This window comes from Cardiocondyla obscurior, linkage group LG18 (genome assembly GCF_019399895.1).
Source record: "Cardiocondyla obscurior isolate alpha-2009 linkage group LG18, Cobs3.1, whole genome shotgun sequence".
Lineage (NCBI taxonomy): Eukaryota > Metazoa > Arthropoda > Insecta > Hymenoptera > Formicidae > Cardiocondyla > Cardiocondyla obscurior.
In genome coordinates this window covers 4312782-4339532 of record NC_091881.1, presented here as the reverse complement: position 1 = coordinate 4339532, position 26751 = coordinate 4312782, and the positions used below count along the sequence as shown (strand labels likewise).

General features: G+C 43.3%; 1 protein-coding gene and 1 long non-coding RNA gene across 5 annotated transcripts in view; one reads left to right on the top strand and one right to left on the bottom strand.

Annotated features, from left to right (window-relative positions):
• LOC139109741 (uncharacterized) overlaps positions 1 to 17466 on the top strand; it is a 36589-nt gene extending 19123 nt beyond the window's left edge. Inside the window, exons 3-6 of one of the 2 annotated variants that reach the window (XR_011546890.1) lie at positions 14481 to 14769; positions 14908 to 15039; positions 15519 to 15662; positions 15782 to 17466. This is a non-coding gene — a long non-coding RNA (uncharacterized lncRNA). Of the gene's footprint in view, positions 1 to 14480; positions 14770 to 14907; positions 15040 to 15518 lie in introns of both variants that reach the window. The other variant, XR_011546889.1, reaches the window with a different exon arrangement.
• Alpha-man-iib (alpha-Mannosidase class II b) overlaps positions 1 to 26751 on the bottom strand; it is a 123174-nt gene that overhangs the window by 7077 nt on the left and 89346 nt on the right. For all 3 annotated transcript variants that reach the window (XM_070669032.1, XM_070669031.1, XM_070669033.1), the window contains exons 3-5: positions 24920 to 25012; positions 13088 to 13260; positions 10791 to 10924 (exon numbers count right to left, since the gene is read on the bottom strand). In XM_070669032.1, coding sequence (XP_070525133.1) covers positions 10791 to 10924; positions 13088 to 13260; positions 24920 to 25012 — 400 coding nt within the window. The remainder of the gene's footprint in view (positions 1 to 10790; positions 10925 to 13087; positions 13261 to 24919; positions 25013 to 26751) is intronic.

Below are 26751 nucleotides of genomic sequence, written 5' to 3'. Positions count from 1 at the left end.
CGAAATTAATCCCGCGGGAACGCGAGCGCGGATAGGCTCGCCGAGGGAGGGCTAATCGAATTACCCCGCGAAGTCGGGCAGTAATTAGACGACAGGTATATAAGGACGGAAGTGTGCGCTTTCTTACTCTCCTCCTTCTAGTTGCGACGAGCTTAGGTGCCGTGCACGTTATCGTTCGACCGATATTTTGAAAATAACATCGCGGCAAGTGATAACTTGCGAGGCCGCACCATATCTAGGTACGCGAAGGGCACGGTCAAGGAATTAAACGTATTACGTTGCTTGAAGTAAGCTAGTTCTCTCTCTCAAGAGGCGTATCTTGTTACGTATAACACCGCATTTCTCATTTACGACGAGCTTGAAATGAAATTAATCGATACGTTATTTAACCCGAGTGGTGCTGAATTCAAGTGAAGTTTTCCGAAAATTAGCAATTATTCCACCTTCATATACGTGTACACGTAGAAAATTCACGAATCTAGTTATCTGGACATTTTAGAAAAGTCCATTGTTCGCGTTTTAATGGCGTTCGGAGGAGTATGCGAATATTAATGTTCACTTTGTGACGCGAACATCTCGTGAATTTACCTAAAATCCAAATTCTCGGGGTCATTCGCAGCTCGCTCGCAACCCGGAAATTGCATCAATTATTCGAGAAAGCCAGAGCTCGGCCGCAAATTGCGCGTTCGTCGTACTATCCCGCCGATGGAGCTCGCATTATTGTGGAAGTCCGGGCAGGGAGGGAGAGAGAGAGAGAAAGAGAGAAAGGGAGGAGAGGAGAAACACACAGTTGGTGAAAGAGTGATAGAGATAAATATATAGAAGGACAGAGGAAGAGCGCGAAGTATGATACGGATAGCGAAGGAGAGAGAACGCAGAGGAGCCAAAGTGGGAAAGAGGGTGCCTAATGCGGGGAATAAACCATTAAACTGTACTCAGCCGGTGCTCGACTGATTATAACTCGTTAGAGCTGCACGACATGTGTGCATTAACAGAATTATCGCGGGTTACAACGCGCTGCAACTCCTTCCCCTGAAAGACTGCGTCTCTTTCACGTGTGAACTCGCTGCGTTCCCGCGAGATCCAAGCGGAATATAATCGGGGAGATTACTTTTTAAGAGGACTGCAATCGACCTTGTCCACTTTAGAAAAGGTAGATACTCGGAATATAAACGGGACCGCGCCGGGGGTACTCGAGTAAAACGGAAACAAGTTATTTTGGTTACGCGGTGGAAGTTAAATTATTCCGAAAAAAGAGACTTATTAAATCGCGACGGGAAATATAATAACGGCAAATTAGATGTAACGTGAGAGATTTCGAAAAATAAACGAGTACATCGTTAAAGATTCCCTTTTTTTTCTTCTTCTTTTTGCATCGCACGTCTCGAGTTTCTACGATCAAAAAGAAGGAGAGAAACGAGGAAGAACTTACGAAAAAGCTACGGTCACGTTCTGGTGCTTCGCGATAGAACGTGGAAGTGGGAAAGTGCAGCATGTCGAGATGCCACGTGAGATACGAGCTATATGCTGCGCGGAGTAAATCAACGTGCTAATTTTTTGGCTTCAACTTGATTCCCGTGGAATTTCAAATGTCGACTTTATCACGAAACGCTCGAAGGAAGCGGTGTCCTTTTTATCAAATTGCTTCGCATGCGCGACGCTCGGTCGTACGAATTATTATTTCAATCAACAAAATTAAACAGGGCGATTCAGATTTTCATTTTTTTACCGACAGGATGGAAAAAAAAGGAAGAAAAAAAAAAGGGGAGAAATATACAAAGCTTTTGTTTTTATTAAATTTTTAAAGCACTTTTAATGCTTCCATTTCAAGCTCCGGTGTAAATTGAGTGGATTGAGTTTTTAAAAAATCTAAATGCGATTCCAATCTAGTGGAATCGTCGGAGAACCGTGCCGGCATCGGCCGTAAATAATGCAAAACTTTTACACCGGTATCGATTATTAATAGTCGGATCGGATGGATCGCGATAAGCCGCCGTGAAATTTTCAAATATCCCCATAAAACAAAGAAGAGGCGAGTCCGTCCATAACTGGCCGATAATGAGAGACATCGTGCGCCACTTGTTGCTCTCGTTCCGTGTTCTAATCACTGAAGCCGCTATGTCGGTTCGTACGATCCTTACATTTTTCCCGGCGGAGTTCGCCGGACCGAGCTCATTAATCGCTGTTAATTAGCATCAATCTCGACTACAACGCTGATTTATACCGGCACTCTCATTTTGAATTAGACTCGTCGTCTATAATTTAGTACGTTAAAACAGTACCAGACCCACTTTGGCTTCCGCATTCCCTTTATTTTACTAACAACCTTTCAGCACTGCAGTTTTATTATAATATAATTATAAAAATTCTTATGTCAACTTTTGAAAATAATTTTTTACACATTTCATATTTCTTACGATTAACTCATAAGTTATTCCGAGTAATTTATATAAAAATAAATATAAGTTTATCCGCGGGCTTTAAAGTCGCGCAGTTATGATTATATTATTAATATTTTTAATTATATTGAGTGGCGTTAAGATTTTTTTTTTAGACGAGGCACGATAGTCTTTTGTAAATACATACGTGCAAAAATTAATATTTAAAATGTAACGCTAGATTTACTGAGAAAATTAACGGGATTTTCCCGTCAAGTATTTATGGGATTATCCTGTGTACATTACAGTCGTGTGGTCCGTTAATTGCAGCTAATTTCGAGCGTTAATATCGGCGAACGAAAACGACCGAGGGATTCTGCGACAGTCCGGTAATGGACCTCATCTCGATACGATTCCGGTTATTATCGTTCCTCCAGCGCGTTACAGGTGAGCCGCGGGGGAATGGCTCGTGTTTATCTCTGCGATTCACAACCGACATCACAACACGGGGTCGTCTGGACCATCGCGTTGTTTTCCCTGTTATTGAATACGGTCTCGATTGCGGGAAAACATTTCTCGCGTTGCTGCGAACGTCTGCAGTCTCACGATTGGTTTTTACTTTCGCGGCTTCGACCCAAGTAAAAAGGCGGAACCGCGCGCGGCAAGAATAGAGACATAATAAAACTTAAAGCGTATAAATAAAGATGAGATACTTTTAAAAAGAAGAGTAGATAGGGAGAATGGGAGAGAGGAAAAAAAATCACGATTGTCAGGAATAAATATACGTATAATAAATCTAAATAAATATGCGCCGCTGTTATTTAACGCGGCCCTCCGTTTTTAATACCGTGCCTCGTAAATGCTTTTCAATATAAACGTGTCCGAAATAAATGTACTTATTTAAATTAGAATAACGATACAACGGGAATGACAGGCGGCGGCAATGGCTCCGAAATGAGACAGACAGGCGGATAATTAATTTGTCGTGTTTATGATTCATGGGGAACGGATTTCCATCGCAAACACCCCGCCATTATGATACGATCGCTCCATTGTCCTTACGTCGAATCAGGCCGGCCGGGGCCGTATATCAGTCGGCCATTCTGATCGAACAGGTGCGATCAGAATGAGATGCGTTCGCGTTCGGCCTCGTAAATTATGCCGATCCACTCGCCATGCGTGACGTCCGCGATTTGTTGCGGCATGCAGTTGCGGGCGAATGCATAATTCTACGCGCGGAGATCCGTTCATAATGCCGCGGTGGTTACGGGTACACTCTGATAAGGGAGGGAGAGAGAAAAAAAAAACGAATATAAAATCATCCGCCGCGATCGATATGCAGAATTTAATCATGCCGGTTTCCATCCGTGCGTTAATCGAGACGCGTTAATAATTGGATGCGCGTAATATTCGGAATGGCCACTGTTGAAATCACGTCTTTAGGATTTTATGAAATATAACGCTTGCACTCAACAATGATACACATATTCATTTTGGAACATACATAACGTTTTCTGAAAAAAAAGATTAAAAAATTGTTTTTCCTTTAAACAGTTACATCTAAATATACATTTCGGGAATTATTTACTTTAAATTCTACGAGGCAAGTTGCATCAAAATTTCGAGTTCTCTAACTTATTCGAAAATGGTCTCGTTCTCAAAGTTCTCTCTCTCTCTCTCTTTCTCTCTCAAATTTCCGGGGACACAGGCATGTTTCGAACAGAGTTCGGAGCAATCGAGAACGCGTCGTCCAAACTCTCGCGGGATTGTCTCGTCTCTCTTCCTTTTCCAGCCTTGGGTTCCGTTTCCTTTTCCATGTCCTCCGATGCAACAGCGACTGGTCGCTTCTCTCTCGGGGATCTCTCGATTCCGAAATAAGATCTCGCTGGCCTTCTCAATGGCAATCCTCGAGCGAAATACTTATGGCTCGGAAAGTTCTTCGTCGCTGTAACCTTGTGCGTATGTATGTGTGTGTGTGTGTGTGTCTGTTGCACGCGATTCTTACACGACGGCAAGGTTGTCGCTGCCGATCTCGCTCGATAGCTCGATCGGATTTAATCAAGCGGAAGGAAGAGTGCAATTCGGGATGCACCCGGCAGAAACGGAAAAGGAAGTCGTACTTTCTTCCAATGTCCAATACATGTTTCAAGCTCAGACGTACTACGTTTTTTCGCGTACATGCATTATTAAGCCCACCCACCTTTTTACGTTTTAATTTCTTTTTCATCCTTTGCTCCATTCGAGACGTTAAACTATATTCTAATTACTGATCGCGGCGAGAATTAAACGCCAATTTTATTTCGAATTCTTCCGAGGTAAATTCTAAACGATTGTATTTACTCACGGATCGTAAAGCTCAAGTTAGAGCGAATAAATGCAACAACGCTTTATGCATTCGTTCGGTTTTGCGTTTTCAAGCGACGGTACTCGGTCTCGACGGATCAACTACAATTGCGATCGACACTCCGGGATCTAATTACAGCCGACCCCTTTCTCGGCGCCTCGTTTTATCCCCCTCCCCCTCCTTCCGTCGGTAGGGCGGCCAAAGTAAAGAAGGCGTCGGAGGGAAAAAAAAAGTTGAACAAGCGAAATGCAGGAGGAGAGAAAGGAAACGGGAGGTACCATTGTCTTCCGACTACCGCAGGATCTCGTTAGCCCACTTTTCGCCTTCCGTCTCTTTTTCTTTTTTTTTTTTTTCCTCCCTTTTTTTTTCTCTCTCTCCCTCTCACTTGCCGCCTTGTGATCCTCCAGGCGTACGTCGTTTTCCTTTCCGCGCGTAACGCACGTCTCTTCCCCTTTTTTTTTCCGCTTAGATAATCACCCTTCCGCGAACGCCGTCCATTTTCCGCCTATTATCATCCTTGCTCTCTTTTAACTCACGCCTACGTCATTTTGTTCTTAGATCTTTTCTCTCCTTTCGCCTCTCGCGTTACTCTGATAGGTATTTTCGCAAATCCGCCTGCAGTATTATCCATAGGCTTACGTCGAAGGACTTTAATCCGATACATAATGCACCTGCATTATGTCTCGCGTAATGATTTTCATATGGATAAGTAAGTTCTCAGGTTAATTCTTCTTTTTTTTTCCCCCCCTTGTAACTTTTACGTTAAATTTTTTTCTCGCATCTGCACGGTGCGCTCTTTAATGCATTTGTCAACGCAAAATCGAACAGGTATCTTTACCTTTATAATCTATTCGCATTTCGCTGATTTAATTTAAAAATACTCTGACCGCTTTTGAAAAAAATTTTTTAGCTAAAATTAAATTTTAATTATGCTTGCGTTTCGAGCTCATTAAACCACCACGTTAAGTTAGTGATTTACTTAATTCGTTCAAGTAGACACCGCTTAGAAACAACAGCCCGCTTCTTGCCCTCTCCGCGAAAATAAGCATGCCGCGTTTATTGCCCGTATATTCCCCGTCTCGGGCAGCGAAATAAGGCTCTATCTTTTTAACGACGGAAATTTCGCGATCGTTCCGCGAGCGGTTATGAGGCGAGGCGCGCACGACGAGCGACCGGCGACGAAAACGCTTGTAACTAGCTGCTCTTTCGGTCAAAGTGCTCTCGGTCTAGTCGAGAGCCATAACCGTAACTATTCTGTAGCACCGCGGTACAATAGCTGTTCCACAATAATAACAACGTTGCAGTCGCAATAACTTCCACGTCCATACGTGGCGATGTCGGAATGGGCGAAATTTCCAATTTTTGAATATCCTTCTGGGAGATATTCGAGCCGCGGGATGTCTCGACGAATGTATTCGAATTCGTCGAAGTTACTACGCGAGCAGGAGAAAGGATTGTAAGCACTACGTTTGAATCTAGAAAGGCTAAAGTGCGTTTTCCCGATCTGTTAGAATTTTGCCTGGCTTCCGCGGAATTTTAACTTTTTCTCTCATAAGCTCATTATTAAAAAAAAAATAAAATTAAAAAAAAACTTAGTTGATTATTCTCTCTCTGTTTCTGAAGGATTAAAAATAAATTTTCCTGGGAGTTATAAAACTACTACTTCCGCAGATACTAATTCCCTTCGAATAGGCGCGCTAGTTATCGCCGGAAAAAAAAAAAGAAAAAAAACGTATATATACCACGCTTCAGGCACCGCTGCGCAACGTGACATATCGCATGTATCGTGGGATCACGGGAACTCGCGCCGGTGGATTTCCGGAAATTGGCGGATTTCGGAATTCGAGAAAACAGAGCAGCCGCGGTATATCGCGCGTGCTGTCGCGCACTATTTCGATGCAAATAACATCGGCGCACGGCAGATCCCGTGGCGGTCCGCGAAACCATTGTACTACAACGAGCGTTTCTCCGTGATCGATAAAGAGAGTCATTTCGCCGACGATGAAAATCAATTCGCTGCCCGGCTCGCCGACGATCGTTTGTTGATCTTGGCGCACGTATTCGGGAAGATTACGGCGAGCCTTCTTCGCTCAGACGGCTGCCTCCTGTTGCAGCTTCCCCGATGTACCGCCGTATTAAGATCTACATTACGACGTTCCACTTTACGTACGCGTACATTCCGTGCACGGAGCGAAACAGAATGCGGAAGCAAAATGCGAGTCCGAAGAGAAATATGAAGCCTTCGGGATACGACGTAGTCTGTAAACGCTTTCATCCTGCGCGCGGTATTTGGCACGGGTCTTGAGACGTCTAAAAAGTAGGATGAAACACCGATGATCAGCGCGAAAAAGCCGCGTGTCTGGAAGGACGGCTCCTTCCGTTTGGCCAGGACCCTTAGTTTTATTTCGATATTATCGCCGCTCGCGGGATTACGCTTAATACTCGGCCGTCGTTTTTATTAAAAGTTCGTTCCTTTGTTCGCGCGCCGTGAAACTCGAGCGAGGAAACGGGCTGCCGGAGATGGTAGCCTGTCTCTTCGAATGATCGCTTGGATGTCTCCTCGCGCGGAGATTAATTTTCCGAGCGAGAAAAAGTCGGAGAAATGAAATTTAACGTGACACCGGGTCCAAGCGACAATCGAACGCGCTCAAAGATTCTTCGCAGAGTGATATTTATTATTTCAATACACCTGGAAAAATCGTCGTCGACGACATCCGTGATCTTTTATACAATAATTTAATTTGCAAATTTTGCGATATATTACAAAGTCCCAGAGAGAGAGAAATCTAATTGCGAATTAAATTACGAGATCCAGAGACCTAGAAATGACGTCGACGTGCCGTCGAGTAATCCTTCAAGTTCAGAGAGGCGTTCGCGATCATTAATCCGTACATTTGCAAACGGACAGTTATGTTAATGCATTAATCGTAATCGCGCGCACGAGCGTTGTTTGCATTTTCGTCGATTAATGCACGCGATTTATGCGCGGTTTATGCACACTCGCGGCAAATTGACGATAGTACGCCGGACTTTCGTGTTTACAGCGCGGGGGACCGCCGTCCACGCAAATCGCGCCCAATATCGGGGCCGAATGTTTGCGCCGATGCGGGGTTCTCGTTGGTGTAATGCGTTCCCTCGGAAAGTACACGCGTGTACACGATATACCGAATCCAATACGACCGGTAGTTTGGTGCGACAGTCGTTAACGGTGGCCGCGCCGAACTTGGCGATTTAACGTTCTAGGCGCGAACGCGCGTCGCGCCATACATATTCAATGGTCTAATAATTAGGAGTTAATACACCTGAGCGGCATTATTTCAATTTAATGCCGGCGCCACGGCAAAATCACAAATGTTTCCTCCCCGCAAAATCATCATCGAGAGAGAGAGAGAGAGAAAGCTACCTCGCTCGTAACATCGGACGCTGTTACATAATTTCTCCCTTATGTACTTATCACCTTTGATTTTAATTCGATAACTCCGCTCGTAAACAGATAACGTCACTACGGCAAAGGACACCCTGTGCAATTTACGAGACCCGCAATATTTGATTGTTCTATGCATACATGTGCTCGCGCGTCCCCTAATACCCTAAACCCTTTCCGAGCTGGACCAAACCCTGCATAATTACCTTTCACGCTACGGAAAATATTAAACTGTCGCGAAACCTGGTACACCTCGCTTTTTCCGATTTCATTTTTTACACCGCGAATACTGAGCGGAGAAGAGAGAGAGAGAGGAGAAGGGAGACAATGTCTCAGAGAAAACGCAATCCAATTTTTCAGCGGTCGAAGTAACAAAAAAGCAGGCATATATTTCGTTAGGTAAAGCTTCACGAGTGAGCTGCGAATTTAATACAAAGATAAAAGGAAATGTTCGCGCACATTTCTCGTTACATGAGAAAGAGGCGCTATTAACGGCGGGCCGCACAAAGCTCGCGTGTATTATTAGCGCACGCCGAAAAGAGGACCGCCGACGTTGCGTACCGTACGTACGTACACAATGGAGATTCGGTTTTTGCGCCGGCGATGAATACGCTGGCCGTGCAAAAACAAGCTGTTAGATCCGCACGACGACAATTATTTCATTCGGACGCGCGGACACAAGAGCGAGGCGAGCGGATGCATTATTCGGGCGAGTGCAGAGCAGCCGGGGCGTGCTCGAGGACCCTCGTTTCCCTCTCACTTGTGCACGCGTTTCGCGCGCGTGAAAACCGCGCGACGACAGGTCATAACATGCTGTACGTTTTGTTGTTGCACCCCCTTCATCCGCTGTTAATGATCGCGCGCGTTGCTCGCGGAAATTTCGCGTCGCGCGCCATGTACGTCCCGTGTTGCGTACATGCGCGTGGCACGACGGATCCGGACCGTTTCGCTAGGCGAGAGATATGCGGCGACAATATTTGTTTCCCCCGAAACGTCGAGATCTGCAGGGAGAGTGACAATTAAACGGGACTCCGCGTTACCCGGGCGGACCCATGTCGCTCCGCAAAATTGTACGAAATATTCCAACATTTATCGTAAATTTATATTTGCTGTATATATGAAATTATTTTCCCTCGCCGTAAACAGCACCGAAACTTTCGGTACGAAGCGAGATATTGCAAGCTTGAAGGTGTACTATCGTTAGCATGCTTTTAACAAAATTTAACGTCTGAGAAAAAATTTTAATTTAAACTTTTTCTAAAAAAAAATTATAATTTTAGAAGATAATTATTTCCCCCCCCTTTTTTTTTTTTTTTTTTTAAGAAAAGAAAAGAAAAAAGAGTTTCTTTAGCCAACATTGAAAAGATTTTCTTCTGTTTTTTTTTTTTTCTTTTTACTTTTCCTGAGATATAGACGGATGAGAATTAGTATTAATATTAAGCTCAATCGATTGTAATTGAAACGCGGAAAGGAGGATCTCTTGGCTCGATTTTTAATAATTGCGCGGGAGTAATTCCATCCGAGCTATTCTTCCCACGACGTTCCTTGCACAGCCTCTTCTTACGTTAAGTTCTCAACGTTAAACTCTTCGGGGTTGCCACCGTGTGGCACTTTACGTTACGTAGGTCACGGTACGCCTGACCCGACTGCGCTATATTCGGAGAACGGGCGCACATGGTACACCGGGCAAACATTAGGAATAATCCTGCCGCAGCTATGCGACATACGTACGATAATAGTTATTACCGTACCCTTCCCCTTATACGTGGATGAGCCATTTCGCGTCGTGATATCCCGGCGATGCGCACGCGAAAGCGAGCCTTGTGGAAAGGTAATCAACGCCGACTGAAATTTCCACGAGGGCGGTAAAATCTTTCGCGGTAACATTAAACCGAGCGAGAGCGAGAAGGATCCTCTTTCCCTCATTGCGAGAAAGAGTAGGAGATAGAACGATGAGGAGGGGGGGTGGGGTGAGAGGAAGAGGTCGTAATCAGACGGCTTCGAGAGGACGAAAGAGACGAAGGAGACGACGACGACGACGACGACGTGGCGGAGAGCAATTTTCCGTAGAGAAACCCGCTTGCACCCGCCGCCTTATTACTCTCTTCCTCCCCTTGCTTCCCGTAGTCCTACCGTGAGCGGCGCGACGAGAGAGAAATCCTTTCCATCCACTCGAACCTTCTCCCCTTTTGCGCAGTGCATCGGCGGGGATCCTTATTGCTTCCTGCCGACCGACACTTGGCTAGCAAACGACAGGGATATCCTACCTAGCTATCTACCGCTCGCCGGAATTCCGACGTCCTTTTGGTTGTCGATAGAGTGTTTTAAAGCGCGGGCTGATTTTTATAGCATAGGAAGGAACATAGGAAGGAAGGGAGTAACCTTTCTCCTCGTGTTCGGCCCTTTACGTTTCCGTTCGCGCTTTTTGTGGAACTTTTTTATCGCGCAGTGCGAAGTTTAAAGGTTTTTTTTATTTTCTTTTTTGTTGGTCGTAACGAGGCGATAAAGTTAAAAATTAATATCAGAATTGATAACTGTTATAATAAACTTAAAAAAATAATTAATTGACTTTTGTTTTAATTATACTGTTTAACGCGATTTTTAAGTTATATCGATTTTTTTTTTATTATTTTTTTTTTCTTACCTTCAATGAGTTGGTCCAGCATAGCGTAAATGTGAGAAGTCGCCTCATCGGTCATGACCCAGCCTCCGGTGGTCATTTCCAGTCGACCATCCTTGACCAATCTTTTTATGACCATCTTTTTTGTTGGATGAGCACTGAAAATGAAAATAAGACTTTTCAAAATTTAAAGAGTTATTTTTACGAAAAAATAAAGAGAATGCGATAAAAAAGGGAATATAACACACGAATATCTAATTCCATGTACGATTAAATAAAATATAAAATTATAGTTCGGTAAAATTGATCCTGAATGCAATTTCTAAAGGTCAGCGGGCTAGATAAAGTTGATTCGTGTTTTGCGCAAATAATTATTCTGTACCGTAAATGATTAATCCCGATTCGACTTTGAATCAACCTCGAATTTAATCATTCTCGCGTGACTCGCTTTAACTCGCGTTTGTTTTATACTAACTCTATCACGCAATTCGGGTTGCAAATCATATTTATCGCCACCGCCGTCGCATTTCAGCCAGTTAGGATTTACGTGATTTGTGCGTCCGAGTGTTATGTACGACCTACATATCCTTCCCTATTCGAAGGTGGTTTCCACATTACGTCGTTTATGTCGGCCATAAAGCCGCCACGGATTCCACCTGCTATCTCTCTCCTCTCTCTCTCTTTCTCTGTCTTTCTCTCTCTCTCTCTCTCTCTCTGTTTTCCCAGGTGGCTAGTAGGTTAGTTTAAGGTCGCTAAAGCTAAGGTGGTTACGCCCAGGCCAAACTGGGGCATTTTGAGGATAAGCTTTCCTCGACGTGGGTCTGTTTAAACTGCATCACTACCAACGTGATAAATCTTTTTATACACATTGAACACCAATACAATTTTGATGTTTTACGTCTCCGGAATTACGACACAATCGGTCCGATTAATCGTACGAAATTTCAACGGCGAAATAAAACGGCGAATAAAAATAATTGCCTCCCTTATCGTTCTTCTTTTTCTAAAAATGTAACATCTTACTAAATTCATTGAAACAAATTAAATATCGTGAACGAGCATCTTCATACCCATTTCTTTCAAATCTTTCCGATAAAACCTTGGCGACTCGCGAGCGGGCTAAATCCTCTAATAAAAATTATTTTTGAGCAAACCCGCCGAGCTTTATTCTGCTTCAAACAACTGAGGGAGAGTAATGAAAGCGAGCTCTCCCCGAATAAAACTCATCTAAAACTTATTTTCTTCCGCTCTCTTCCTCTCTACTTTCCCGAAATCCACTCGTGACACTTCTCCGCTTTCTTCGTCCCCACTTTATCCACGGCTTTTACGCGGTTCGTTAAGAAAAGGAGGACCTCCACCCGACGTGTTGTTCTCGGGTTTCTGCTCCGTTCTTTGAAGCGCCAAATGGCTCGAGAATCACCACCATCCAGAGTCCCTGATACTATCGCACCCGCCCTTCCTATCTATTTTACAACAGTCTATTTCCGAAAGAGATACTGGCGTGCGAGAAACTTACAGTTTATCTAACAACACCGACACGCGCGTATACACCTTTAATTTGAAACAACGAGTTTTAAAGCGCTCGATGCTCTCAGAAGAGCGGAATAACGTCGATAAGAAGGGCTCGTCAGTCGCGCATGTTTAATGATAGACAACGATGCTGCACCGCCAGACGTGTGCGATTACGCGAGGCACTTGATTTACCGAATATCTTTTTATACGACACACTACTGCCCAACGAGTTACATTTTACGAAGCTCGAGAAATTACGGGAACACCCATTAGGTTTACTTAGCAGATGAATGCAATGGTGTTTGTCTTTGATTAAAAATGCAAGAGCCAACATTGGCATTAATGAATCAACCCCTAAGAGAATTAGTAATAGATTGGGAAAATGATATTAGTTCATACCTCGCGAATTCCAAGAATAACAGCTCCTTTTCGCCGTCCCGTGTAATCGAAAATTCGCGTCGCTTTGAAAATCTTACTCAATTCTTACTTGCTTACACTGTATAATTATTCAACTTTATTATTTATGTTATTCCAGCCTGCAACTTACTTTACATTTATTACCTTTATTAACTTTATTACCGTTCCCCTCGTTACTCCATTAATTTGCAGCTATTTCAATGTAAATGCAAAGACGGGGGGTGGGGGCTGATACTCGGTCTTGTTCGCTAAATATTATATATATCACAGTTTAAAGGTATATTCCCGGTATATTTCTTTTGACACGTGGCGTTTCGACTGCCCTTATACCTCTATTTTATTCGCAAATATTGCAAAACGCTTGATCGCGTATGCACGTAGAATGCACTCACCTGTCCCACCATAGTGATAAGAACGAAACCTCGCTCCAGATAAAGGTCATGTTCGGCCACTGCTGTAGCTTCGAGACCATGTTATTTAGGATGCTCCTCGTGGAGCTATGGAAGTACTGCTCGAACGTCTTCAGCCATCCCGGATCGGTGTGACTGTGAGGCACAAGGATAACCTGCAACAGAGAAACGCGATACCGTCCTGAGTTTTATCAGAAACGTGCCACAAATAGCAATATGCCGGGGCGTGTAGGTTAATACCGTCTTTCATAAAATATCAGGTACAGCCGGAAGCATTACCGAAGAGCCTCTCGGTACGAAGAGCAATGATTAATTGTAAAACGAGTTAATGGAAATCCTTTAAATTTTGCAAATAAGAATAATATAAAATAACACAATAAATATAATAAATATATAATAAAATAGAATAATATAAAGAACTATTTATCGTACTCACGGTGAAATAATTTTTTAATGCTTACGACGTTTGTAAATTATTTTTGTATAAATCAGCTGTCGAAGAGGCCGATGCTGATATCTGAATCGGCGTTATTAGTAGCTCGTCGTTCAATCAGAATCTTTCGAAGTGATCCGTTATCGGCTACAGCGTGGTTAATCTCGATTTTGAACGCTAACAGCACGCTAACGGAGATTCGTTAATTAGCTAGCTCGCGCGCGCCATTGGCATCGCCTTGACGACGCCATGACAATGTAATTGATACACCGCCGCGTCTCATCGCCATTAATCTGCTCTCGCAATCGACAAATAGGGAGGGCCGCCGTGCACCAGAGACGATTTGTGCGATTTATTAGTTTACCTCTGGTGGACTCGCGCTCTCGGCAGCGTTTTAAAAGAGTGTTTCAATCTGTCTCGAGTATCGACGTGTCGATATTTGGAGTGGAGTGCGAACGACATTCCTCTTTTTTCCCTCCCGCCCCGCGTTCTCCGACAGACCCCCGACTGTGCCGGCCGTGTGCCATCGCGCGATTTTATTGCTGCTCGCTTTGTTGCTAATATTTCGCACTGGAATGCAATTAAAGGCCAACCGGATTTTTAAATCGCGAACCCGGGCCGCTGCAGGCCTCGAATGTAGAAGCATATAATACGACGCTGCTCTCTTGAAAGCAACAATTGCTGCAATGGCGATTTTGTTTGATAGGTAAAATTATAAACACCTCGATAATAAATCAAGAAATTAATTAAGCATACTGTAAGTGTAAACGATTAACCCGATCGATCGAATACCACGACGTACTCAATAATTTCAGATTCGCCTTAAATGTAAAGCTAATGTGAAATTTGATTATTATTAATTAAAATTAATTTTATATCATATTCAACGTATATAATAAAATAATATAATTTATTTCATATGTATAACGCTTTAAATTTCAGAATGATTGAGAAGAGCAAAAGCCGTGAACGTCGTCGAGTACCAGCAGACCCAAGCGCGCATGCGCGGCAGCTCGTCGTGCTCGCTCGCAGTTGCTTGCAGATCAGTCCCCCTCCGGCCATCGACCAGGTAACATCTCCGCGCAAGGCACCGACACCAGCAGGCCTGAGCGCGCATGCTCAGTGGCTTCTGTACATCTACGGGCCCTGCGTCAGTGAAGCCACCTGCCGTTTATTCTCCGCCGACCGCCAACTACACAGTATCTCCGTACGAGGCATTACGCTCTTTAAAGTGAGTATAATCTTGATTTATACGTACAAAGTACGCGCTTGGTGGTTATGTTCGCTCTTTCCCGGGCGATCACGTAACTCGCGAATAATTATTTCAGACTCGATTTATCATTGACGAAACACCTTTGTTCTGTTTTAGATCGAGGACCGAAGGTGAAGCCGGAGGGTCATTGTCGATGGAAGATCCGACCCGCCATTCCGAGGAGGAAGGAGGAGGATCGAGAGGAGCATTTAAATCCGGAGGACAACCGCAATAAGAAAAGCAGAGCAAGTATGAATATTTTTATATTTATTTGTATTGTATAAATCAGTTGATTTTTTGCTACGCGCGTGAAAATTATATTGCTCTCATAGTTTGCGTACGTATACGTTCATCAATTAATTATATTAATTTATTTAATTCAATTCCATGCGATAAATGATCCACTCGATCGTATAAAGTATCACGGCATAGTCTTCAGTTTGTTAAAGTGAATATTCGGCATGCTATTTTACGTGGTATTAAATGTAATATCTGTACAGATTTATTTACGCCCCAGTGAACTTGGCTATAGCGAAAGAATGTGCGAACATAAACATACGCATCAGCCTTGGCCTTCGGCGCTAGGTTAGCTGAGGCTCGCGCGATGTTTTTTTTACCACTACCGCTCTGTCTCGGCCGACCAAGGCCACGCATACCGAGAAATAACACCGTTAATAAAAACAGATTTCACGACCGCTAAATAATTTGTCTTTTTCTTTCTGTTCAAGTACAAATGCACTTTCGTCGCCGCTAGTGGGAACGTCGCCAGTGCCTAGTACTTGATGTGGAAGGATGATTCAACCGACATTACAAGCACCCTGAGAGGAAGACCAGGCCTAGGAGGCATCTTGCACCAGCGGAGCAACGCCAGGGTGAGTGTCGCTTCTTTTTTTTAATTGAAAATATAATTAGAGACGCGGATAATTTTTTTTTTAACACTACATTATTGTAGGACATTTGTATAATTTAATTTTTTATTTGTATGTTGCAGAGTCATCTTGTAAGCAGATCTCCGCTGCTTCACATCGAACAGTGAGTCCAGTAATTTTTTTCTTTATAAAAATTCTGGGAGGGAAAACAACTTGGGGGGGAAGACTTGTACTATCTGAAGACTCAGAGAAGTAGGATAAAAAATGTAATATAAATAATTTAATGAAATAAAATTATATACATTGCGCGTAGGACGGAAAATAAAATACAAATATTAAAACTTCAATTAATAAGAACCCTTTTTATAACTTTTCATAAAATATATGTGTCAACTAATCTATATTTTTAATATCAATGTAAATTACATACGACGTATGTAATATAACTTGATATTCTTCCAGCGCATCATTCCGAGGATATTATCAGAGCAGAACGACAGTTTTGCTCTGATAATTATCCGAAGGAGAAGGTGACGAATCGCCGCAAAAAATAATTAACGAACCGCCGCCGGTTCGTCGGCCGTACCGCGATTTTCGCTAAATAGTAATCGCGCGAAAGATTTTATTCGAATTTTATATACGGGAGTGTCGCGGAGCATTGGACAAAAAACAGTACAGTGATTAATTCTCGCAATTGTAAAATCACGGACGCGGTTTTCGTGAGTTTCTTGTATGCAGAAGGACACCTCAATACGTCCCAACTGAGAGGAGGAGGAGGCCCGGGAAGGGCATCCTGCTTCGGCAGAGCAACGTTCCGGTAAGAATCATTTTTTTAATTCCATAAAACAAAATCAAGTTTTTTATTATTCATTGATAACGTTTTTCTTTAATAACAATTAAATATAATAGAAATTTTAATAATTGAGAAATACAGAAATTTTACATTTTAAATAAGAAAAGTTTAATTTATTAGAAATTCAAAATAATTATTATATATTCAGTGACAATTTTCTGAGCGTCTCTCTACAATTAATTTTTTCCATTTGTTTGTTACAGTATCATCGCACGCTGCCTTGCTGTATCTCTGCCGCTGCGCATCAAATTGGTGAGTAAATAAATATCTTTTTACTGCATGGCGTGAGACCCGGGGTCTCCTCGTAATGCGTTTCGATCTCAACGTTGGAGAACAGCGTCCTGGGGTATTGTGCAACAGCAGTACACGAACGAAGCAAAAATTATAATATTCTACGAAATGTATTATCAATAAATAAAAAGTATACAATAATTTAAAAAATATTGACACAACGACGCCGTAAAAAAAACGAAAAACAAAATTAATACATTATATATTTCTCGCGAAATTAATTAATTGAATATACGCGAACGTGTATGCCTTAACGTCGTTAGATGCGTCAAGTACAATCCTACTTCTCTGCAACTTTATTCTATACATTTTTTTTAACGAATATTCCTCTCGCCAGTTCTGCTTTAACGTTATGAAGACGTTGCAGAAAATACTCTGCCAGGAAAATTAATCTCAGCGTATTGAAAATTGTAGAAGTCGTGCAATTAAATAAAAGTTATAATACCGCGTATGAATTTAATACGTAAAAATACCAAAAATATAATCATGCGAAAAATTATAATTTTCCTCAAAACTATATCTATTTTTTTTATTATTTCACTGTAGGTGCATACATATAGTATAGTTAACGCGAAGCAAAACGTCTGCTTACTCTCGTAATCTTGCCTGATCGCATTGGCAGGTAACTCGCGTGCCTATTAAAGCACCGCGACATTGCGTAATCTTCTAATTTATAATCAATACCCGGCTCAATTGTCTTTTGTCGTGTATTCATACAGAGAATACCGCGATAGTTACACGATAAGTTCGATCGATCCTAGATAACTCGGTCACAATGAGTACCTCCCTCATTCCCGCTCCCCTTTGCCCTACCCCCTCGTCACTCTTCCTCTGTAATGACACGGAATAGTGAAACGACAATGTCAATATCGCGTAATTGATATACATACCGCTGTAGCGAGTTAATAATTCAAATGACGTGAGACGCAACGTCGCGCTCGACACAATGTGCCCGATTTATTATGTGTTGTCGGCGGTGAATTTATGCAATTTAGGACGCGTCAGCGCACGATAATATCTTCGAAGTTTTAAGTTTAGACTTCCTTCGACGCACACGAATCCGGATAAGTGACAATTTCGACAGTTACTCGATCTCCCGCGTATAACGAATCACGGGCTAAATCATTATCGCTCGGCGAGCGGTTAATCTTTTAATTTCTGCAAATTTAATGAATATTAAATAAGGATACGACATGAAACATTACGTCGCGACAGCTCGTACAATTTCAGGCGACACGTTTTTCTATCGAGAATAAATTAAACGTAATTGTATTATCTTTCCGCGTTCTGAATCAAGCGTAAAAAAAGTATATATATTTAGCTTCTCCACGCAGCTGCAAAAATGCAGTCTGGATGAACTACGAAAAAGTAAATAGAAGCTTCGGGTTTTTTTCTTCTTTTTTTATTTTTTTTTTTTTTCCGTTCGCGAGCGAAAGTACTTTCGGCGAAGCCGGTCGGATATTTGATTTGCAAGCTACACAAGGCGGCGTAAATCTTTTAACCGGGAATCAACTCACAGCGGTAACTGTCATTAGTCGTCGTCCCACCGAGCGTTTCGCCCGCCGCTCTGCGTTTTCACCGAGATTTCGGGCTCTGGCCACCGCCGCCGCCGCTGATCAAATTCGCGTCTGCCTTAATTTCATTTCGCGCTCACTACGCGGACAAATTGGAACGTTCTTTCGCGCGGAACGCGTTCCCGAATTTGGGAAAGCTCTCTCGTTAATCAAAATTCGTTTCGCCGGCCGCCAGTCGCGTCCGTCTACCTCTCGCGACGCTGGATAATATTATTTTTCAGCGTATTATTTAGCGTAGATTATTTTCCATTCGACGTTTGTTCCCCGAAAAAAGCAAAAAAAAAAAAACGCATTTTTTTTTATCAGCGATCGAGAAAAAAATCTTATATTACTTTTTAAATTCTATATTTAAATTATGGTTTTTTTTTTTTAATCGCTTAATTTAATAAACTTGATAAATGACGATTAAATAATGCTCCCAGCAATTTAATTTAATCTACATATTCACAATACGTCTACCATATAATACCGACGGTAATCTTGATCGCGAGCCGTAGTCAAGGGCCAAGAGCGACGCGGAATCTATTTCGTAGGACAAATAAGCGAAGTTGTCGGCAAGCTGCAGGCGGATACTCGGCTACATACGAGACGCGCGGCAGCCAAGGCTTATTGGTATGCATGAGACAAGCGCATCGGGTCATAGCGCCCCTTTAATACACCCTCCCTCGCCCTTTGCCCTCGCCTGTTCTCAACGGTCCGCCACCCGCGGGCGTGCGCGGGGGGTGGTGGACCGTCTTCATCCTCTATCAGCTCCGCGTAACCCCCGTTTCCGCCCCCTCTCCCCGTGTACTTTGTCACCTCGCCGGTAACTTCGCCAGCTACTTGCTCGGATCGCCATTATCGTCCTTAACCGCGACATCGGCCGGGAAGATGGGAACGTGCACCGAAGTGCCCCTCCTTGGCGCGCAATCACAGCCGCCGGTATTACACCGAAACGCGGCGATACCGAATTGGAATTCAGATTGAGGCGTAAGGGGACCGCGTCTCGGTCGGTGGAAGCAATTGCCGTTGCCGTTAATGGCATCGAATATTAATACCGGGGTCGGTAGAGATAGTGCGACGTCGCGCGAGAGAACCCGGCCGGACTTACCGTACGATCAGGACGATCCTTTTACGACGTTGCGATCAGACTTTTAAATTGGAAAGCCGCGTGCGCGCGCGCGCGCGATTCGTCGTCCGGGTCTATCTCTTCATCCGTCGCGTCGCGCGAAGAGGTGATACCGATAAGCGAGAGGACCGTAAAGTGTCGCGATCCTACGCAGGCCGCCCACGATCGTCTTTAAGTGGATCGATTTAACGGAATCGCCGCTTTATTCCCGCAGTTTGCAGCATCGATCGAGGTGTGCGCACTCGTAAAAAATGCGACGCGGATAAAAATGGAGATCACCGTGGGGGCGGTCGGGGTGAGTTTTGACGTAAGACCTTGACGACCCTCGTTTCATTACGGTGTATCCGTCGTTGAGTCGGCCGGATAGGCGATTGACGGTAATAGAGGTGACATTTTTCCGTGGCTCGCCGACTTTTTACGAGTATCGGTCGTATAGTCTGAAAGAAGAAGGGAAGATAACGAGAAGGGGAGGGCGCAAGAAAAGAAAGATGCGTTTCATCTTGCGCGAGTAACTTGCGGATAATCTTGGCGCGACACGAAATTGCTGGTGCGCTGTTTGCGTTCTACTTTTTTTTTTTTTTTTTTTACGGGTTTGCCGTCAGGAAAATACGTCTCGATCGGGGAGTCGAACGAGGTTAATCGAAACCCTATCGTTCCGCCGCGCCGTACCCCTTTGAAAATTACGAATTTAGGAATCTCGTTAGAGCGGAACTGCAATCGATTTTAGAGGCAAAATTTAACGTCTTTGTTCACGTTTGCATCATGCAAATTTAAAAGAGTTTCTTAAACTCTCGCAAACATCTACGCATATTAATTTGTTTGAGGAAAAACTGCATTTATTTAACATTAACGTATATAACGTTTAAATATCACCCCGTTTTTCGTTTATCTTTACGATTTATATACCTGTCCTGTCTTCCATTTCCATTCCACGACGTTATCAAAAAGTGTGCTGGGTCGCGCACAAGTTTAATTTTATTTATTTTCGCTGTGCTCGGCGTAAAACGCGGAGTGTGAGGGCCAAAGCGTACCGCGAAAAAACGCAGATCCATACGTCCCTTTGTTGATCTCGTTATTAAGACTAAAAATTTAGCCGTGGGACCATTAACACTGTAACAAACCACTGAACTTTTCGAATCTCCCTACGGTAAAGACCAAACTTCGGGAATATGTTGCTACTTCCGGTTGCAACTTCCATGTAGTTTCGCGGGAACGTATAAATAACTCCCTTAAGAAGTTCGCGGTATTACATTACGCTATGGAAAAAAATTGTTATGTATAATCACGAGCGCTTTACGCAGGTTTTATCTCGTAACTAATAACAGTTATTCTCGCTACGCTAAGTAAAGTCATCAGAAAACTTAATCCCGTACAGAATCCACTCCGCGATATAAGATAATAATTATTTAAAGCGATATTTCATTGTAATACTTCAGTTTGAAATGCGTTCCTTATTTTTCGTTCGACGAAAGGCGCAAATATTTGCCGCCCACAATTCTGATTGTGGCCCCCCCCTTCGAAAGGAGGAATGTGACACGAACTTGGCTCATCTCTCCGCGATTTCTCCGTAGAATGCAAATAATTCCGAGTATTTTCTTGGGCGAAGGCACTTTGTTCGAGAGCTTTGAATGTATATCTCTGGATTGCGCTATTTATACATCGACCGAGAATGAAATAGTGTCGTCGAAGGAGTAAACAGCGGGGCCAAAGGAACAAATACGAAGATGCGAAAGTGGAACGCGCGTTAAAGCTCGCGCGTTTTAGTATTCTATTGTAAAGTAGGTAATAAACAGGATGCAAACACTTCGAAAATGTATGTTTCAACTTGGCACTCTTTACAAGAGAGGCCAGCAAGACAAATATTGGGTGGGATCTCATAATTTTCCGTTTTATTGTTACAATATGCGGATAATAAATGACGTAATAAATTTCCGAAGAATCGTATATCCATGAAAAAAAAAGAAAAAAAAAAATTCTGCTAATACATTCCGTTTGGTATCTGCACGATCGACTTCGTATAAGCCGATAGTGATTACTGCGCGATTTGATGGCGCGCTTCCTTCCTCGGACACGACGTCGCAGCTTCCGAAATCCCGCGTCAATACGGACGAATCTAGATACGAGGGGGACAGCAAGTCCGTTCGACTTGCAGGCGCATTCGATGCGTCCAGATCGCCGAAATCGCGTCCATTTCTCGCCATTGTCGGACACGTTTTCCAAAGGGCTCGCCATCGTCCGCGCTATTGTAGTCTTGACGACAATGGGCTGATGAACCGGTATTGTCGAACTCATCGAATTCTGTTTGCGCCGGATACGAAGAGGCAACGCGGTGAGAGAAAAGAAATTGAGGGAGGGACGGGGTATATATCATAGTTCGCGATTGCGATGCATTTGTCCAAAAATCGGGAGTCGGTCTGTTGTTTTTGATAATAGATCGGCACGTGTAGTCGTCTCGTACGTTAGACAAACAAACTCGCCCCGTCGCGTTCGACATTCGCAGCATCCGGATCCGTAATCCCGGGGGGATTAACTCGAAACCCCGGAGCGAACGAAGTATTTTCTTGACGGAACGAGAAGTTGAGATTTTCTCTTGGCTCGCGGCGCCGAATATCGCGAGCGAGTTGAACGCCACGAGGTACGCCATTCTTCGCTATTTTCCTGGAGAAAAGCTGAGGTACCGTAGGATCCGCGCCAATAAAACCGAGAGAGTAAAAGAGAGGGTGTATCTACTCTCCGCGAGAGAGCAAGCAATTATATACCGTGGCGCAATGACTTCTGCTGGAGAACGCGCGAACCATTTTAGCGGCTCTCGTGACAGTATTCTAGAGAAAAACAAGAACTCGTAATTATGTACTGTAACTTTCCACCTTGTCGGCGAAGGTATTGTAGAAACGGGAAAACGGTGGGGTGGGAGGGAATGCGCTTTCAAGTCGGGCGTCAAAACGGGAACTGCTCTTCGTTTTCGTCGTGCAGCATCTTCGAAAAATTATTCAATTTATATAGGGATGTTCCGCGTCGTCGCGAAGTTTCGCTCGCCGAAGTGCACGAATTAGCAAGTCGATGCCACGTTCTGGTGTCCCCGAACTTCGTATATAAAATAAACCGCGGCGCTCTCTGAACGTACATCATCCCGCGCTCACGTTCCGAATTCATTCCTGGAAGCGTCTTATTTCCTTCAAGACGAATCGAAGGGTCGACACAGGGCGAAACGCTCCTCGCGCGGATGAATTTTACATATTCCAGATTTTCCGCGCGATTTACCCCGAACGGATGACGGAGAATTCCTTCTTTCTACGCGTAATTACCCGCGCCCGTTTGCCCGGCGCGACGCCACGTTAACGCGAGGCTCGTAATTTTATAACGGAGATATAACAAAGCCGCATGTGCAAGAAAACCGCTAATTTATCACGTCACGCAGTCGCTTCCAAAGTGACAAGAGTTATAAAATAAAAAGGTTTCATAAAGCAAATTATAAAATTGCGTGCTAATATTAATATGCGTTATGATAATGTCGCTTGCGTAATAGTCGCTCGCGTTTTACGTTATACGCGTGTAAATCCTTTAGATAAAATATTTCATTTTCATAACGTTAAAAAAAATTTAAGTTTTTTTTTTATCATTTCTCGGTGCTCGTAATATATTTTTTTTTATGCCAAGCTATACGACGTATAAAGTTTGCGACGACATTTATTCGCTTTGAAATTATTTTGCGTTTCGGTCTTTTGTTAACAACGTACAATCGACTAATAAATGAATGCTAAGACGCCTAATTGCGAGTTCCGTTGCGATTGCAAACATTATCATGACCGGAACTGAGGAGCGGGCGGTGCGAATATGCGAAAGAGCCGCGGACAAGGGAAATTGCAATTGCTGGGTCATAATAGAGTTGTTCTGTGCTTTGATCAAACGAATCCGTCAGTTGTCTCGTCAAGAGTAAACCGCCATGAGTCTAGGGATGACGGTTAATGGGAGCCGTACAAAGGTTTGCCCGAAAACCGCAATATGTGGGAGAACTTCGCGAACAGGGTGATTTTTCCGAGTCCGCGTCGATGCGTTTCTCGTCAACGAATAAGCAAATAGACGGACTTTGGGGGGATCTTTTTACAGCATTAAAAAAAAAAAAATTAAAAACCCCTTTTTATTACAGCGACACTTTAACTAATCGATGTGAATTAATTCTATAATCTATTTTACAACCAGATATTTCCTGCCTCCACATAAAAAAAAATTATAAACAATATAAAAGCCGAGAAAGAACTAGTTTCGTTACTGTTAGCGATATCGCTCAACTGACTGGAGGCGTATCTTTACTACTTGCGCGTAACGGCAGTCGTAAATATTTTCTACTTCAGACATCGCGAAGGGTTCCTAAATATCTTTTCTTTTTTTTTTCTTCTTTTTACGTTTGAACGTTGCGTAATAAACTCGGTATCGTTATTATAACATAAAACCAATTATAAATATATTTATTATTTAATCCTCACTAATGATCAATTTTATCAGTAATTATTCACTCTCTCTCTCTCTCTCTTTTTCTGCCTTGTGGTTTTAATGTAACGATATAATTGTAATAAAAGTTTCCTTTGTAAATATGAAGCGAATAATCAGGCAAATAAATTATTAATAATGTTGAAAAGATAAATCGACGTTTAAACGAGCGCGTCAATGGAAAGTAAAAAAGGATTATGGAAAACCCGTACGATTGGAAAATGCAGATATCATGAATTTGTGCTGAGAGGGAGGGGGGAGGAGAGGGTCGCGGAAAGCAAATCGCGAGGGTAACTCGAAGGAAGATCGAAATGCTTTATAACGTCGTAAACAAAGCCTGCTTTCCGATTTCACGATTCTCCCAAGGCGCGTCAGACGAGCTTTTTACACTCCCAGGGCATCGTAAATCTTCGCTCTCGCATTAACGGCAACGTGAAAGCACTGAGAAGAGCTCTCTCGCACGAGCGAACGCGGATAGCTCGTATTCACCCCCAGACGTTTCCACTGTTTATATCGTCTTACGCTTTTCGCTCTCATATCTGATAATTTTATACAATAATCTTTTTGCTCCCAACACCTGCAGGCAGCCTGCAGCTTCCGGCTGTTATTCAATAATTATCTTTTTTTTCTTTTAATCACAACGTGTTTGAAATTGCAACACCATTAAATTCATTAAAATAATGCGAAAATAAAGCGGAAAAAGGTATTACGAACCGAATAGTAGAATCAAATTGGTATATAATTAAACTTATTTTTTCTAGAATTTAATTCGAACATTACATTATATCGCGTATACATGTACATGTATTATACCATTGCGTAATTCCGAAATGATAATCGTCTGACAAAAGCCCCTTTGTCGGGCAGTCCAATTTTCGATTACCGTTTGCAACACGCGAGTTGGCTCGCGCGCCCGCGTGAATATTTCAACGATTAATTAACTTACCTTCAAGGGTGGTCTCGTCGGATCTTTTCGCAGCTCCGCGAAACGTGCCTCGAAACTGTCGTCCCAGTACTCCCGGCTTCGCATCCACGAGGGCTGGAAAAGATAAACAAGCCGTTAGAAATTTCGTGGCTGAACCGCGCGTATATTGCTTTTGCGGCTAATAAAACGAAAGCGCTCGCGAAGACGTAAATTCCGTGGAGGCACCCTTTCCTCCCCCCCCCCCTTTTCCGCTTACCTTTACCGGTGCACACTGAGTATCGGGGAATGGGGCAATAACGTACGATATAATATACGCGTGCGTTGCCGCACTTTCGTTCGGTGAAGTCAGAAGAGAGTTGATGGATGTTGGTAATTTCGCCCGCGAAGATTAATCGATCCCGCTCGCTTTTAATTTAATTGTGTTTCACGCTTATTGCTTAAATGTATATTACAAAGTCGCCCGTATATCTTTCACGGAGCTTAATGTATCCGATAATTTCGCGGATTTAACGTTCCTGTGAAATTTAATCTGATTTTTGTACTCGGCACTTTTGCCGGCTACGTGGACGGTAATTTTGTTAATTTATACCTCGCATTACGATAATACCTTTGTCGAACTGACGATTAAGTACGATTAGACACGTTTTCTTGTTTTTTTTTTCGCCCCTTTTTTCTTTTTCCACTCCTCGCGTGCGTTGGTTATTCTTTTTATCGCTTCGTGTTAATAACAGCTTTATCACGGTAATAGTTTTGACGCGATACCTTGTCGATAAGCTAAACGCATGGCATGCGGGCACAATCATCCGACGACGTTGCCTTCGCACGAAAACCTCTCGCTTTTCGTTGAGAGTTTTCCTCGCGCTCAATTCCCCGACAAGCGTGGCCTTAGATAACAAGGAGGAGGGGGGGGGGCTTGATTTAAATATACGGAGTTTAATAAAAAAGTCGATTTGTCGCGGAATTTGCACGGCTCGGCGGCCGCGGTATCCAGAAGACCTCGGCAGAACGGTAATAATACTCGGCTGAATACCGTCTACCGCGCGGACCGAGGATGGGAAGTAATGAAGTAGAGCGAAATTGGAATTCGCGAGGAATCTGATACGGTCGGGTCTAAACATCGATTACGCAAGTCCGGACGCGCGGCGTTGCGCCGCGTATCGACGGGGCTACCACAAAATTCGAAGACCTTCAGCACCAGCGCGCCTCCGCGACCGCGGAAAATTCTGAGCGCGGTCGAGAGAGGGAATGTAATATAATATCAATCGGGCCATTAAATTACGCCGGCGCTACCTACTTTAAACTTATCTCGCCTGCCCGCCAATCAAGATAACGTTTCAACGGGCGGCGCGCCGCGTCGCTGAAGTGACCGCAAACGCTTCGAGGAGTGCAACAGCGTGAAATCGGGGGTCCTACAATGATAATTAATCACCCGCGCATCTCTCTCGGATGGGATGACTGCGATACGCGAAATGCGAAACTCATAAATTGATGCTGCGAACCGAATATCGCAAATTACGTTAAGCGATGAAATTAAGGTAATCGACGTACCCCAGGCACGTTAATCTCATTGTAGATCCAATCTACATTGTAAAATAGACGCCGTAAATAAAATACGTATTTTATTTTTGCAAAGCTTAAAGAGCAAATAAGTGTTCATTAAAATATTAAATTTTAATCACTACCTCGCATCGCTTGAAAAATAACCGCGTATCTATCTCGTATTAGTCGAAAACGTCAGTGGAAACTGTGCAAAGTTTTCGAGTTTATATTTCGTTAGTCCGAGAATGACATTATTACCGCGTATTAAAACAAATCGCGGGGAGGGGGGGGGTACCAATAGGGAAGCCTCGTTT